The sequence below is a fragment of the Myotis myotis genome, unplaced genomic scaffold (assembly GCF_014108235.1).
Source record: "Myotis myotis isolate mMyoMyo1 unplaced genomic scaffold, mMyoMyo1.p scaffold_m19_p_6, whole genome shotgun sequence".
In the NCBI taxonomy this organism is placed as follows: domain Eukaryota; kingdom Metazoa; phylum Chordata; class Mammalia; order Chiroptera; family Vespertilionidae; genus Myotis; species Myotis myotis.
In genome coordinates, this window is record NW_023416368.1 from 73,339,576 (window position 1) to 73,353,192 (window position 13,617).

The following is a 13,617-nucleotide window of genomic DNA, read 5'->3' on the forward strand; positions in this document are numbered from 1 at the left end:
AAAGGATCTTGAAAAAGAAACAGAAGAAAGAAGGAAGAAGAAGAAGAAGGAGGAGGAGGAGGAGGAGGAGGAGGAGGAGGAGGAGGAGGAGGAGGAGGAGGAGGAGAAGAAAAGAATAAATAAAAAATATGAACGATAAAATATCTATATATACATACCTATCCACAATTGAATCCACCCCCCCCCCAAAAAAAAAATTCAAAATAAAGGAACAAGCAGAACAGAAACAAACTCATAGATACAGAAAACATGTTGATGAGTATCAGATGGGAGGAGGGTTGGGGAGTTTGGTAAAAAGGTTGGAGAGATTGAGAAGTACAAATTGGTAGTAACAGAATAGTCATGGAGATGTAAACTATAGTATAGGGAGTACAATCAATAATATTCTAGTTATGTATGTATTTTGTTAGATGGGTATAAGATTTATCAGGATAATCACTCAGTAATTTATATAAGGTCTAATCATTGGAGGCAATCTGGAAACTAATATGTAATATTGTATGACAACTGTAATTGAAAAATGAGAAATGATTTTTAAAGATAATAAAAATAAGAAAAATTATATATTAATATTTATATCAAGTCAATAGATACAAATAGAGACTCCATCTCAAACATGATATATGTTCACCTTTACATTAAGACCCTTTGTTTTATATATTTAATGTGAAAATTTTCACAAATGTGTATGTACTAGTAGTTAAACAATAGTATCACTAATCACTAAGTGTAATGAACCAGGTTCAAAAGGTGTCTGTCTATGACCAATTATCATTTTTTTGTACACACACAATCTTACACTGCCTTACAATTTCTTTTTTCTTTGAAAATGTTTTTATTTATTTTAAGAGAGATAGGAAGGAAGAGGGAGAGATAGAAACATTCATGAGAGTGAAACATTGATTGGCTGCCTCTAGCATGCCCTCTACTGGGACCATAATCACAACCTGGGTATATTCCCTGACTGAAAATCAAACCCATGACCTCTTGGTGCATAAGACAACAGTCAACCAACTCAGCCTCATAGGCCATGCTGCCATAACGTTTCTAAAGGGCGAATGGGTGCAGTAGTCTGAGTTATTTCTTGAGCCAAACACTATTCCATTTTAACTATACTCTTTCTCTTACTCCTCCCTCTTGGCCTGCTCATAACTGCCAACACAGTCTCTACTCTTCTTTTTATTTTCTCTTTTAGTGTGTACTCTGATGGTATGAGCCTGCCAGAGAACAGATTCAAAGTGAATGCTGAATACCCAGCTCAGAGGGAACAGTGATGCTTCCTGCCCGTCCTATTTTGCTCTCACCAATGGCTGTGTATGGTGGCTCCATAATGGCTGTGAATGAGGACCTGGTGTGTGTGAGGAACACTCTCCTGCCACTCTGGCTGGGGGTGATTCTGTTCCCATATGGATGGTTCCAGGTTGTGCTCTCCCAACGCAATGGTCCCCCAGAAGTGGTGATTCCCTTGAGGGTAACAGGCACTGACACTGGCACGAAGACTAGAGACTGGCTCTCTTACAGAATGCATTTTGGGTGTCGGAATCAGGTCATACACATGAAGGTCAACAGGCATTTTCTGTCCAGACACTTCCGAGTGTTTACCTACTCAGACCAGGGCGCTCTCCTTGAGGACCAGCCTTTTGTTCAGAATGACTGTTACTACCATGGTTATGTGGAAGGGGACCCAGAATCCCTGGTTGCCCTCAGTACCTGTTTGGGAGGTTTACAGGGCATATTACAGACAAATGACATTGTTTATGAAATAGAGCCCAAGAGACTTTCTACCACATTTGAACATTTTATATATAAAGTGGACAGTGAGGAGACACAATTGCCATCCATGAGATGTGGAGTAACAGATGAAGAAATAGCACGACAACTGAAGTTTCAGGAGAGTGCTAATTTCACTTTGATGCAGAGTGGGTATGAAGGCTGGTGGACACACAACCGGCTTCTTGAACTGGCAGTGGTGGTGGACCACTATCGCTATCTTCATCACCAAAGTAACACCACAGCTGTGCAGTATGAAGTACTACTTGTTGCCAATAAAGTAAATAACTTTTTGACTTCATTGGATGTTGATGTGGTTTTAATGGGAATTGAGGTCTGGACAGAAAAAAATCCAATTAAAATAAATAACATAGTAGATCTCCTGGAAGAATTTTGCATTTGGAAGCAAACTAGCTTTAACAGCCGCCTTCCACATGATGTTGCACATCTTTTTGTAAAACATAGCTATGGTATTACTCTTGGCATAGCCTTTATTGGAACAGTATGTAACTTTACATATAATTGTGGAGTGGAAAGTTTAATGTACAATAATTTGTATACGGTTGCATACACTATGGTCCATGAGATTGGTCATAATTTCGGTATGCTACATGATGGACCAACTTGTTCATGTGGACATAAAACCTGCGTAATGTTTCCAGGTATATCAGGTACAACAAGATTCAGCAACTGCAGCTATGCTAGCTTCATCAACACCACAGCAGGTCAAAACTGTATGTACATTTCATCTAATACAGGGAACATCTTCACACTTGCACGGTGTGGGAACAATGTGGTTGAAGAAGGAGAAGAGTGTGACTGTGGCGCTTTACATTTGTGTATAAATGATCCCTGCTGTGAGTCAAATTGCATTCTGAAACCTGGGGCTGCTTGTGCTTCTGGCCTTTGTTGCAAAGACTGCCGGATCCTGCCCACAGGTGAAGTTTGTAGACAAGAGGAAAATGACTGTGATCTCCCAGAGTGGTGCAATGGGACATCCCACCATTGTCCAGAGGATGTGTATGTGCAGAATGGGATGCCATGCAAGGGCGGTGGCTACTGCTATGAAAAGAGATGCAATAACCGTGAAGAGCAGTGTAGGAACATATTTGGCAAAGAGGCCAAGAGTGCAAATCAGCGTTGCTACACAGAAATGAACACTCAAGGTGACCGTTTTGGGAACTGTGGTCTAATGAACGCTAAATATATAAAATGTGACATCTCAGATACCTTGTGCGGGAGGATTCAGTGTGAAAACGTGACAGAACTTCCCCTTCTGAGAGATCATTCTACTGTGCATTGGACTCACTTCAATGGCGCCACCTGCTGGGGTACCGACTACCACTTCGGGATGACCATACCTGACATTGGTGATGTGAAAGATGGGACAGAGTGTGGGGCAGAACATGTCTGCATCCAAAGGAAGTGTGTCCATAGGTCACTTCTGGTAAATGATTGCTCACCTGAGACCTGCAATCTGAAAGGAGTCTGCAACAACAGGCAGCACTGCCATTGCAACTATGAGTGGGACCCTCCCTTCTGCCTGGAAAGAGGCCATGGAGGTAGTATAGATAGTGGCCCACCCCCTGGGAGAACAGTGAGACAAAAGACCAATTACCTGGGACCACTTTGGTTGATTCGTTTCATTCTTTTATTATGCTTGTTAATTTTGGGTTTTCTGACACGCAGAAGAACAGATAAGAGTGAAGAGCAGAATGTGGCACCTTCACATGAGTAAGAAGATCAAAATGTCAACACTTTACCTAAGGAGGAAGAGAAAGATATTGCAATATCATCTAAGGAAGAACAGCAAAATGTTCCACTTCATTTTAGAAAGACAAGAAACAATTTACAATTTTTAAAAAGACGCCCAATTTCCTATGTATAAATTTTAGTCTCCTGGCTGTAAAAATGCTACAGCATGTGTCACAAACCATTGACATAATGTCTGAGAATTTTTATTATTTGTAATCATAAAACATTGGTCATTAAATAATTGGCAAAATATCTTAATTCCTAGAATATTACCACTTTTCCTTATTTTATAATTTTAGCGTTTAATTTTTCATGGAACTAGTCTCTGTGTTTCCTGAGCAAAAGTACAGCTAATGGATACTTTGTCTTTGTGTGTTTTTAATTTGCTGTCTCAGTTCTATCTATCCTTCCCATTTGTACTCTGCTTTGTCACACAGGGAATGCACACATAGAAATTCTTCTTTGCCAGTTCTCTCATTATTAGTTTCTACAACAGTTGACAACTAGAAGGAGACAGGAAACTTGGGAAATTTTCTGATTACTACTCATGCCAGTCATGCCTCATTAACAGGTCTAGTCTTTAAAAGATAGTAACTGTCAGTCTGCACATTATTACTATATATAGTACACAGCTGGGCAAAAGTAGGTTTACATTGTGAGTTCACAAAACAGAGTTTAATTTTTTTGATAACATTAATGATTTCATTATTTTCTATACCAAGGACTATAAACCTATTTTTGCCCACCACTGACAAGAATTTGCAACTTCCTCTGACTGGCTTATTTCACATAGCATAATACTCTCCAGGACCCTCCAGGCTGTCTCAAAGGGTAAGAGACCCTTCTTTCTTAAACTGCATAGTGTTCCATTGTGTAAATGTACACAGAATTTTTATCCACTCATCTACTTATGGGCACTTCACTTTGGGTTGTTTCCAAATCCTAGCTGTTGTAAATAGATCTTCTATAAACATAAGGGCACATATATTCATTCTGATTGATGTTTCCGAATTCTTAGGATATATTCCTAGAAGTGGGATCCCTAGGTGAAACGGCAGTGCAATTTTTTAAGCTTTTTGAGGGAATTCCATATTGTTTTCCAAAGGGGCTGTACCAGTCTGCATTTCCACCAGCAGTGTACTGTTTTTCCCTTTTTCTTTTTTGTTAACTCTTTCAATTTCCTAATTTGCCTTTCTCTAATAATTAAAATGCTTGCTATTTTATTCCAGTTGTTAGATTTATCTGGCCCTCATACATTCAAAAATATTATTAATCTGAAAGGCACTGCATGCTTTGAATACTCCCTGACAAATTACCTAATGGTTAGTATTTTCTGGATCCCAGGTAAACCCCCTAAAATATCAGAAAATAAAGGGATTAATTCTAAAAGTCAGAGCTCAATTATTTTCTCAGGAAATCATACAAACCATTGCACGATGATATTTTTACTTCTCCAGGTCACCATTTTCCTACATATTGGACTTCCTCTGCTGGGTTTCACATGGTTGACATATAGGTTTTAGAAGAAATAAGTAAAAGGAGGTCTCCTTGAAAAAGTGTAAATAGAGAGGCAGTTGTGCTTCTCATGAAAGGAAGTGAGAGGAAAATTATTCAAGAGAGAGAGAGAGAGAGAGAGAGAGAGAGAGAGAGAGAGAGAGAGAGAGATGTCCAGGCACACTGAATGAAAGTAGAAGTAAGCAGAAACTGATAAATCAAACAAGACATGGTAGCTCTACTCTTAAATTTTTGAGGAGCCTCCATACTATTTTCCACAGAGTCTGCGCCAATTTGCATTCTCACCAATAGTGCACGAGAGTTCCCGCTTAATCTCAATATTGCTTAACTAAGCATATTCGGCTATGACAATCCTTTGATCTATAAACCTTTGTAATGTGCTCATTTTTATACTTTAATAGAAATTTTTAAAAATAACACAATGTACCCAAAATGGACATTGTGGAAAAATAAAAAGTTTTTTTACAACAGAATCTGCTCAAATCTCTTCCCTGTGTGTTTTATGGCCAAGTTTTACTGCTCCAACCTATTGCCTTTATTAAATATGAAAATGAAAGGTATTAAAAAACAAATGGAAGAACTAAGAAAATAGTAAAACAGTCCTAGATGGTTTGACTCAGTAGATAGAGCGTCAGTCTGTGGACTGAAGGGTCTCAGGTGTGATTCCAGTCAAGAGCACATACCTGAGTTGCAGACTTGATCCCCAGTAGAGTACGTACAGGAGGCAGTCAATCAATGATTATCTTTCATCATTGATGTTTCTCTCTCTCCCCTCTGCCTTCCTTGCTGAAATAAATAAAGATATATTTTTTAAAAAGAAAAAGAAAGTAGTAAAACAATAAGAAAAATTCTTCTAGAGAGTGAAAGTGAATCTAAATTAGATGTGTAATTGGAACTGTGGTAAAGAATGCAGAGGAGAATACTTTTCAATATTAAAAGCAAGTGCCTCTTTCAGTTATCAGAATTTGAACCTAACTAATAGCACTGATATTTTGAAGTAAAATAAAGATTGACTTGAGAAAATGTTCTTTATAAAATGTAATTTTTCTAATGATTTTAAGATTATCCTTGTTTATTTAAATAGAGGAAAGTAACCATTATATAGTACTCCAGCAATCCTATTTGCACTAAATTCAAAAATATTAACAGAAGACATTCTTTGTACCATTAATCAGTATGATTACCACCCAGGTGACTTAATAATGTACTTATGTAATGGGAATTCATCAGGGAAATTAGAAGAAAGTGGGAGGTTTAGTAGTTGAAATAACTATCATCATACATGTGACCACTAAGCAAAATGTGAAATGAAAATTCAATAATTTTCTCACTATTTGACTTATGAATATGCTTACCAGAAATCCCAGCTGCCTAACCAATATATTAATCTAATATATTAATCTAAATATTACTCTACAAATTGTGATTTCTTATTTTTTCTTTTTGGCAGTGTCTGTCAAAGGGGTATATGCATTTCCTTTAATAATGTAATATTGCTCCATGATTTAATAACATCCTATCTAATAAAATAGTAATATGCAAATTAACCATCACTCCATCACAAAGCTGGCGGTGCCTATAGCCACAAGATGGCGGCACCCAGTCCTCTCAGCCCTGCCGGAGTCCCCCAGTTCTGGTTGGTGGGGGTGGGGGGGGGTGCTGACAGCGGGCAGCGTGAATAGCCTGGCAGAATGCTTGCTTCGTTGCCATGGCAACAAGGCAAGCATTTGGTGCCCGGCCGTGGATAGGCCTCTGGACAGGCTGGGGCACCGAACGCTTACATAAGAAGAGAAAGACCCGGCGAGCTGAGCAGAGTCAAGTGGCACCCAACTCCCAGGCAAGGTCAAGTCCCGACAGCCAGGGGGTGGAGGGGGTGAAGGAGAGTATGACAAGAGGGGCCGGTGGCAGAGGCACAGGGGTGAAAGCCAGCTGAGAAAGAGGAAACCCTTTTTCGGAGTTCCTTAGAACGGGGAGGGAAGTCATTTCCCAGCTGCGGATGGGCCTCTGGCCAGGCTGGGATGCTTGCGTTGTTGCCCTGGTGATGTGGCAAGACATCTGTGCCCACTACTAGTGCACGGATTCATGCACAGGGCTACTAGTCATTAATAATTCTGTATTTTTTTCATGGCATTAATCTTGTAACTTTCATTATTTCTCTTTAATCCTAGAATTCTATAGCAAATATAATAGCTGTGTTTTCAGAGAAGCATAAATAAAACTATTGTAAAAATATTGTAACCCACTTTAATCATATAAGGAGAGTAAAAAAACTACAAAAAAATCATACAAAGAGAGTATAACATCCAATATCATTTCTGAACCTATACAATACTGAGTGATAACTAAACATGTCATGAAAACAAATAGTATAAATGAAAATTGTGGTCTGATTCCCTAGTTCTATGCTAGAGCAATCAAGTAATTATTTTTTATTTATGTGTTTGCTTATTGAAATAAACTTTATTTTAAAATAAATTTAAAGAAATATTACACCCTGGCTGATGTGGCTCAGTTGGTTGGAGCTTCCTCCCATACACCAAAAGGTAGAAGGTTCATGCCGAAACCGGTTTGGCTCAGTGGATAGAGAGTCGGCCTGCGGACTCAAGGGTCCCAGGTTCGATTCCAGTCAAGGGCATGTACCTGGGTTGCGGGCACATCCCCAGTGGGAGATGTGCAGGAGGCAGCTGATCGATGTTTCTCTCTCATCGATGTTTCTAACTCTCTATCTCTCTCCCTTCCTCTCTGTAAAAAATCAATAAAATATATTTTTTTTAAAAAAAAAAGGTAGAAGGTTCAATCCCAGGTGGAGCACATGTAAGAGGCAACACATTGACATTACTCTATTATTTCAACATTTCCCTTTCTCTATCTCCCTCTCTCCATTCCTCTCTCTAAAATTAATAAATATGAAACAGGGTGCCCCCAAATGTATACACACTTTGAATGCTTATAAAGTCAGTGTTTATTAACATGCAGTTCATTTCCAAAATGTAAAAGAATCTACAGAAATGAATGACTTATTAGCAAAACCTGTTTTTAAATTGATGCCCTTTCTAGTCCAGGCCCTGCTGATGAAGTGAAGCCTTGGAATCACAAACATAAAGAATCATTTCATTTGGTATTTTTGGATCCTCAATTCATTGACTATTGCTGGTTTCTTACCAAAACCTTTATCTTTTATGTATTCACATAAAAAAGTTTACTGGATACATTTTCTTTGTTCAAAGCTTAGTCTGGCTTCACCCATTATTTCAAATCCATTAAACCTGAAAAGCAGGTGGAGAAACCAAGATGGCGGCATAGGTAAACACCAGAAATTGCTGCCTCACACAACAACTTCAAAAATACAATGAAAAGACAAAACAAACATCATCCAGAACTACAGGAAGGCTGGCTGAGTGGAAATTCTACAAATAGAAGGAAAGAGAAAAGCACACTGAGACTCAGAGGAGGTGAGGAAGTAAAGTGCACGGAGGTGCATGCGGCAAGGGCTGGCAACTGAGGACGCAGCTGTCTTTTTGAATCAGGAGGGAGTCACAAGCCCCTGACTGCTCTGAACTCCAGTTCTGGCAAGTCTCTGGGGACCCAGGAATCATATGGGAGAAACTGGACTGTCTGGCAGCGGGCAGAACTCGGAACTCGAGGGCAGCATTCCCTCAGAGGTGCTTGCAGTGATTACCAGGACACTGAGACACGGAGCCTCTTAGGGCAAGGCTGAGGATCAGCCATAGTGGTTTGCTCTGCCCTGTTGATTCCCTGAGACCCTGCCACACCCAGGCTGCAGCAGAGGCTTTTGCATATGAATTCCCTGGCCCTTTGCAATCTGAAAATTACTTAACAAACTGCAACTGGGCCAGACAGACCCAGAACTTCCAAGAGAAGGCCCAAGGCCCCACAGCGGCTTGCATTGCTCCACAGCTGGGCCTCATCTGGGCACATCCAAACCCCAAACAAGGAAGGGGAATCTGCAGATCTCTTCGTAGCTCCTACTGGGTAGCATCAGGCAGAAGCTAAATTAGCACCTCCTTAGAGATCCAAGAGCCAGTGTACCCAGTGGTCAGAGTGGGACCATCCAGATTACAACACCTCAGATCCATAAGGGGCACACTCAGGGGGAAGACTCAGTGAGCACCAAAGCCCCACTGAAGCAAGTCTTGCCCCAGAAGGGTGTCTTCAGCACAGAAGTTCTCCCACTGCAGACACAACTGATTCTCACCACCAATTGGCCTGGAGGTCAATTCCTCCCAGTGAAACCTACAACAATCAAGGCTTAACTACAGCAAGACTATGCACATAGCCCACAAAGGGGTGCCCCAAGAGTGTCCACCTCAGGTAATTGGGGTGAGCCACTGAGCCCTATACAGGGAAGCATAAAAAATGCAGAGACAAAGAAACTGGTCACAAATGACAGAAATGGAGGAAAGCAAACTACTGGATATAGAGGTCAAAACCACACTTTTAAGGTTCTTCAAGAATTTTCTAGAAACCGCTGATAAATTTAGTGAGACCCTGAGGGATATGAAAAAAGACCAAGTAGAAATTAAGCATACACTGACTGAAATAAAGAATAATATACAGAGATCCAACAGCAGACAAGAGGACCCCAAGAATCAACTCAAAGATTTGAAATGCAAAGAAACAAAAAATACCCAACTGGAAAAGCAAAAAGAGAAAAGAATCCAAAAATATGAAGATAGTGTAAGGAGCCTCTGGGACAACTTCAAGCGTACCAACATCAGAATTATGAGGGTGCCAGAAGAAGAGAGAGAGCAAGATATTGAAAACCTATTTCAAGAAATAATGACAGAAAACTTCCCCTACCTAGTGAAAGAATTAGACTTACAAGTCCAGGATGCGCAGAGAACCCCAAACAAAAGGAATCCAAAGAGGACCACACCAAGACACATCATAATTAAAATGCCAAGAGTAAAAGACAAAGAGAGAATCTTAAAAGCAGCAAGGGAAAAAAAGTCAGTTACCTAAAAGGGAGTACCCATACGACTGTCAGCTGATTTCTCAACAGAAACTTTGCAGGCCAGAAGAGAGTGTCAAGAAATATTCAAAGTATGAATAGCAAGAACCTACAACCAAGATTACTTTACCCAGCAAAGCTATCATTCAGAATTGAAGGTCAGATAAAGAGCTTCACAGATAAGAAAAAGCTAAAGGAGTTCATCACCACCAAACCAGCATTATATGAAATGCTGAAAGGTATTCTTTAAGAAGAGGAAGAAGAAAAAGGTAAAGTTAAAAATTATGAACAGCAAATACACATCTATCAACAAGTGAATCTAAAAATCAAATGAATAAAAAATCTGATGAACAGAGTAAACTGGTGAATATAATAGAACCAGGGGCATGGAAAGGGAATTGACTGACAATTCTTGGGGGGAAAGGGGTGTGGGGGTGTAGAAAGAGACTGGGCAAAAATCGTACACCTATGGATGAGGACAGTGGGAGGGGTAAGGGCAGAGGGTGGGGTGGGAACTGGGTGGAGGAGAGCTATGGGGGGCGGGGGGAAGAGGAACAACTGTAATAATTTGAACAATAAAGATTTAATTTTTTTAAAAAACCCTGAAAAGCAGTGAAAATTAAGTGACTTATCAGTTGTTAAAGTGTGTATACATGTTTTGGGGACACCTTGTATATACAATCTAAATATTGAAAAGATAACAGAGTTTCTAGAAACAAAATCTCAATTCACATTATTATGGTACATTTGTTAAAACTAATAAAACTATACTCATATAGTATTATTAACTAAAGCCTTTTTTTACCTAGAATGATATTTTATTTAGACATTTTTGTTTGCAACTGAAAACCTGTAAGTTTTAAATTAACATCCTTGCCCCTGAGCTTCTCATAAACACCAGGAAAAGTTTCAGCTCTGTGTGCCAGGTTGTTCCTCTGGGCTTTAGCCCAGTGAACCTTTATGAGCTGTCCCCCATCCAGTTTCAGACAGAATCTCTTGCCCACAATTTCACTTGGTAAAACGAAGTTCTCCAGCATGACATCATGCATGGCTATCAGAGTGTAGTTCCTAAGACGGCGTGCTTTTGCTTACTTTTTGTATGACTTTTTGAGTGGGCTTAGGTAGAATTCTCTTCTGAGCAGTAAAGACACCATGCTTCCCACTGGACATTTTCTCCATCTCTTGTACCAGCCAGACTAGGATTTTCTAGAAAGACTACAATAAGGGAATAAGAGCAGGTTATAATAGCTTTGCAACTGCCACCAATTTCAATATCCTTGGCTGCTGTGATATTCAGCTCACTTTGCAGGGCCTTAAGGTCTGAGTTCATCTCCAGCAGAGCCTGGGAGATGCAGGACTGGAACTCATCCAAGTTCTTTTATTATTATTATTTCTTTATAAGGTATTACAAATGTGTCCTTATCCCCCATTGCCCTCCAACCCCACCCCATCTCATGACCTCACCCTTCTGGTGACTGTGTCGATTGGTTAGGCTTATATGCATGCATACAAGTACTTTGGTTGATCTCTCCCCCTTATACCTCCTCACCTACCTTCCCTCTGAGGTTCCATGGTCTCATCAATGCTTCTTTTTCTCTGGATTTGTTTTTGTTCATCAGTTTATGTTGTTCATTATATGCCATAAATTAGTGAGATCATATGATATTTATCCTTCTATGACTGGCTTATTTCACTTAGAATAATGTTCTCTAATTCCATCCATGCTGTTGCAAATGGTAAGAATTCCTTCTTTTTTACAGCAGCATAGTATTCCATTTTGTAGATGTGCCACAGATTTTTAATCCACTCATCAGCTGATGGGCACTAAGGCTGTTTCCAAGTCTTAGCTATAGTGAATTGTGCTGCTATAAACATAGGAGTGCATATATCCTTTCTGATTGGTGTTTCTAGTTTCTTGGGATATATTCCTAGAAGTGGGATCACTGGGTCAAATGGGAGTTCCATTTTTAGTTTGTTGAGGAAACTCCATACTGTTCTCCACAGTGGCTGCACCAGTCTGCATTCCCACCAGCAGTGCACGAGTGTTCCTTTTTCCCCACATCCTCCCCAGCACTTGTCGTTTGTTGATTTGTTGATGATAGCCTTTCTGACAGGTGTAAGATGATACTGCATTGTCGTTTTGACATGCATCTCTCTGATAATTAGTGATTTTCACCATGATTTCATATGTCTCTTGGCCTTCCTTGTATCTACTTTTGAAAAGTATCTATTTAGGTCCGTTGCCCATTTTTGATTGGGTTGTTTAGCTTGCTTTGGTTAAGTTATATGAGTTCCCTGTAAATGTTGGAGATTAAACCCTTACCAGTGATAACATTGGCGAATATGTTCTCCATGCAGTTGGCTTTCTTGTGTCCTGTAGTTTTCCGCATGTAGGTCTTTTACCTCCTTCGGTAAGTTTATTCCTAGGCATCTTAATTTTTTTGGTGTGACGGTAAATGGGACTGCTTTTTTAGTCTCTCTTTCTGTAAGTTCACTATTGGTGTATAGAAATGCCATAGATTTCTTGGCATTAATTTTGCATCCTACTACATTGCCTAATTCATTTATTAAGTATAATAATTTTTTGATGGAGTCTTTAGGGTTTTCTATGTACAGTATCATGTCATCTGCAAATAAGGACAGTTTTACTTCTTTTCCAATTTGGATGCCTTTTATTTCTTCTTCTTGTCTAATCGAAATGGCTATTACTTCTAGTACTATGTAGAACAGGTGTGGTGTGAGTGGGCATGCCAGTCTTATTCCTGTTCTTAGGAGAAATGGTTTTAGTTTTTTCCCATTGAGTATGATGTTGGCTTGTCATATATGGCTTTTATTATGTTGAGGTATGATCTTTCTATTCCCACCTTTCTGAGAGTTTTTATCAAGAAGGGTGTTCAATTTTGTCAAATGCTTTTTCTGTGTCAATTGATATGACTATGTGATTTTTATCTCTCAATTTGTTTATGTGATGTATCACATTTATTGATTTGTGAATATTGTACCATCCTTGAATCCCCAGGATAATTCCTACTTGGTCATGTTGTATGATCTTTCTGATGTACTGTTAAATCCGATTTGCTAGAATTTTGTAGAAGATTTTGGCATCTATGTTAATGAGGGATATCAGCCTGTAATTCTCTTTCATTGTGTTGTCTTCATCTGGTTTTAGTGTTAGGATGATGCTGGCTTCATAGAATGAGCTTGGAAGTGTTCCTCTTGAATTTTTTGGAATAGTCTGAGGAGGACAGGTTTTAATTCTTCCTTGAATGTTTGGTAAAACTCCCCTGTGAAGCCATCTTGCCACGGGTTTTTGTTTGCTGGAAGCTTTTTGGTGGCTGCTTCTATTTCTTCCATAGTTATTCGCCTATTGAGATTTTTAGATTCTTCCTGATTGAGTTTTGGAAGGTTGTATTTTTCTAGGAATATGTCCATTTCCTCCAGGTTGTCTAGTTTGTTGGAATAGAGTTGTTCATAGTATTTTTTAATGATCCTTGTATTTCTGTGGGGTCTGTTGTTATTTTGCCTCTTTCCTTTCTGATTTTGTTTACTTGGGTCCTCTCTCTTTGCTTCTTGGTGAGTGTGGCTAGAGGTTCATCAATCTTGTT

At 39.4% G+C, this 13,617-nt stretch overlaps 1 protein-coding gene and 1 pseudogene across 1 annotated transcript; one reads left to right on the forward strand and one right to left on the reverse strand.

The window, feature by feature from the left end:
• Positions 1-1,330: 1,330 nt before the first annotated feature.
• Positions 1,331-3,508, forward strand: LOC118659293 (disintegrin and metalloproteinase domain-containing protein 25-like). Its single transcript, XM_036315570.1, has one exon. The coding sequence runs from the start codon at positions 1,331-1,333 to the stop codon at positions 3,506-3,508; it is 2,178 nt and encodes a 725-aa protein (XP_036171463.1).
• A 7,322-nt stretch (positions 3,509-10,830) lies between these two features.
• On the reverse strand, positions 10,831-12,402 carry LOC118658500 (annotated as a pseudogene).
• Between the last annotated feature and the right edge of the window lie 1,215 nt (positions 12,403-13,617).

What these genes read in the sequence shown, in the direction of transcription:
- LOC118659293 (XM_036315570.1), top strand. Translation starts at nt 1,331, where the DNA reads ATGGCTGTGAATGAGGACCTGGTGTGTGTGAGGAACACTCTCCTGCCA.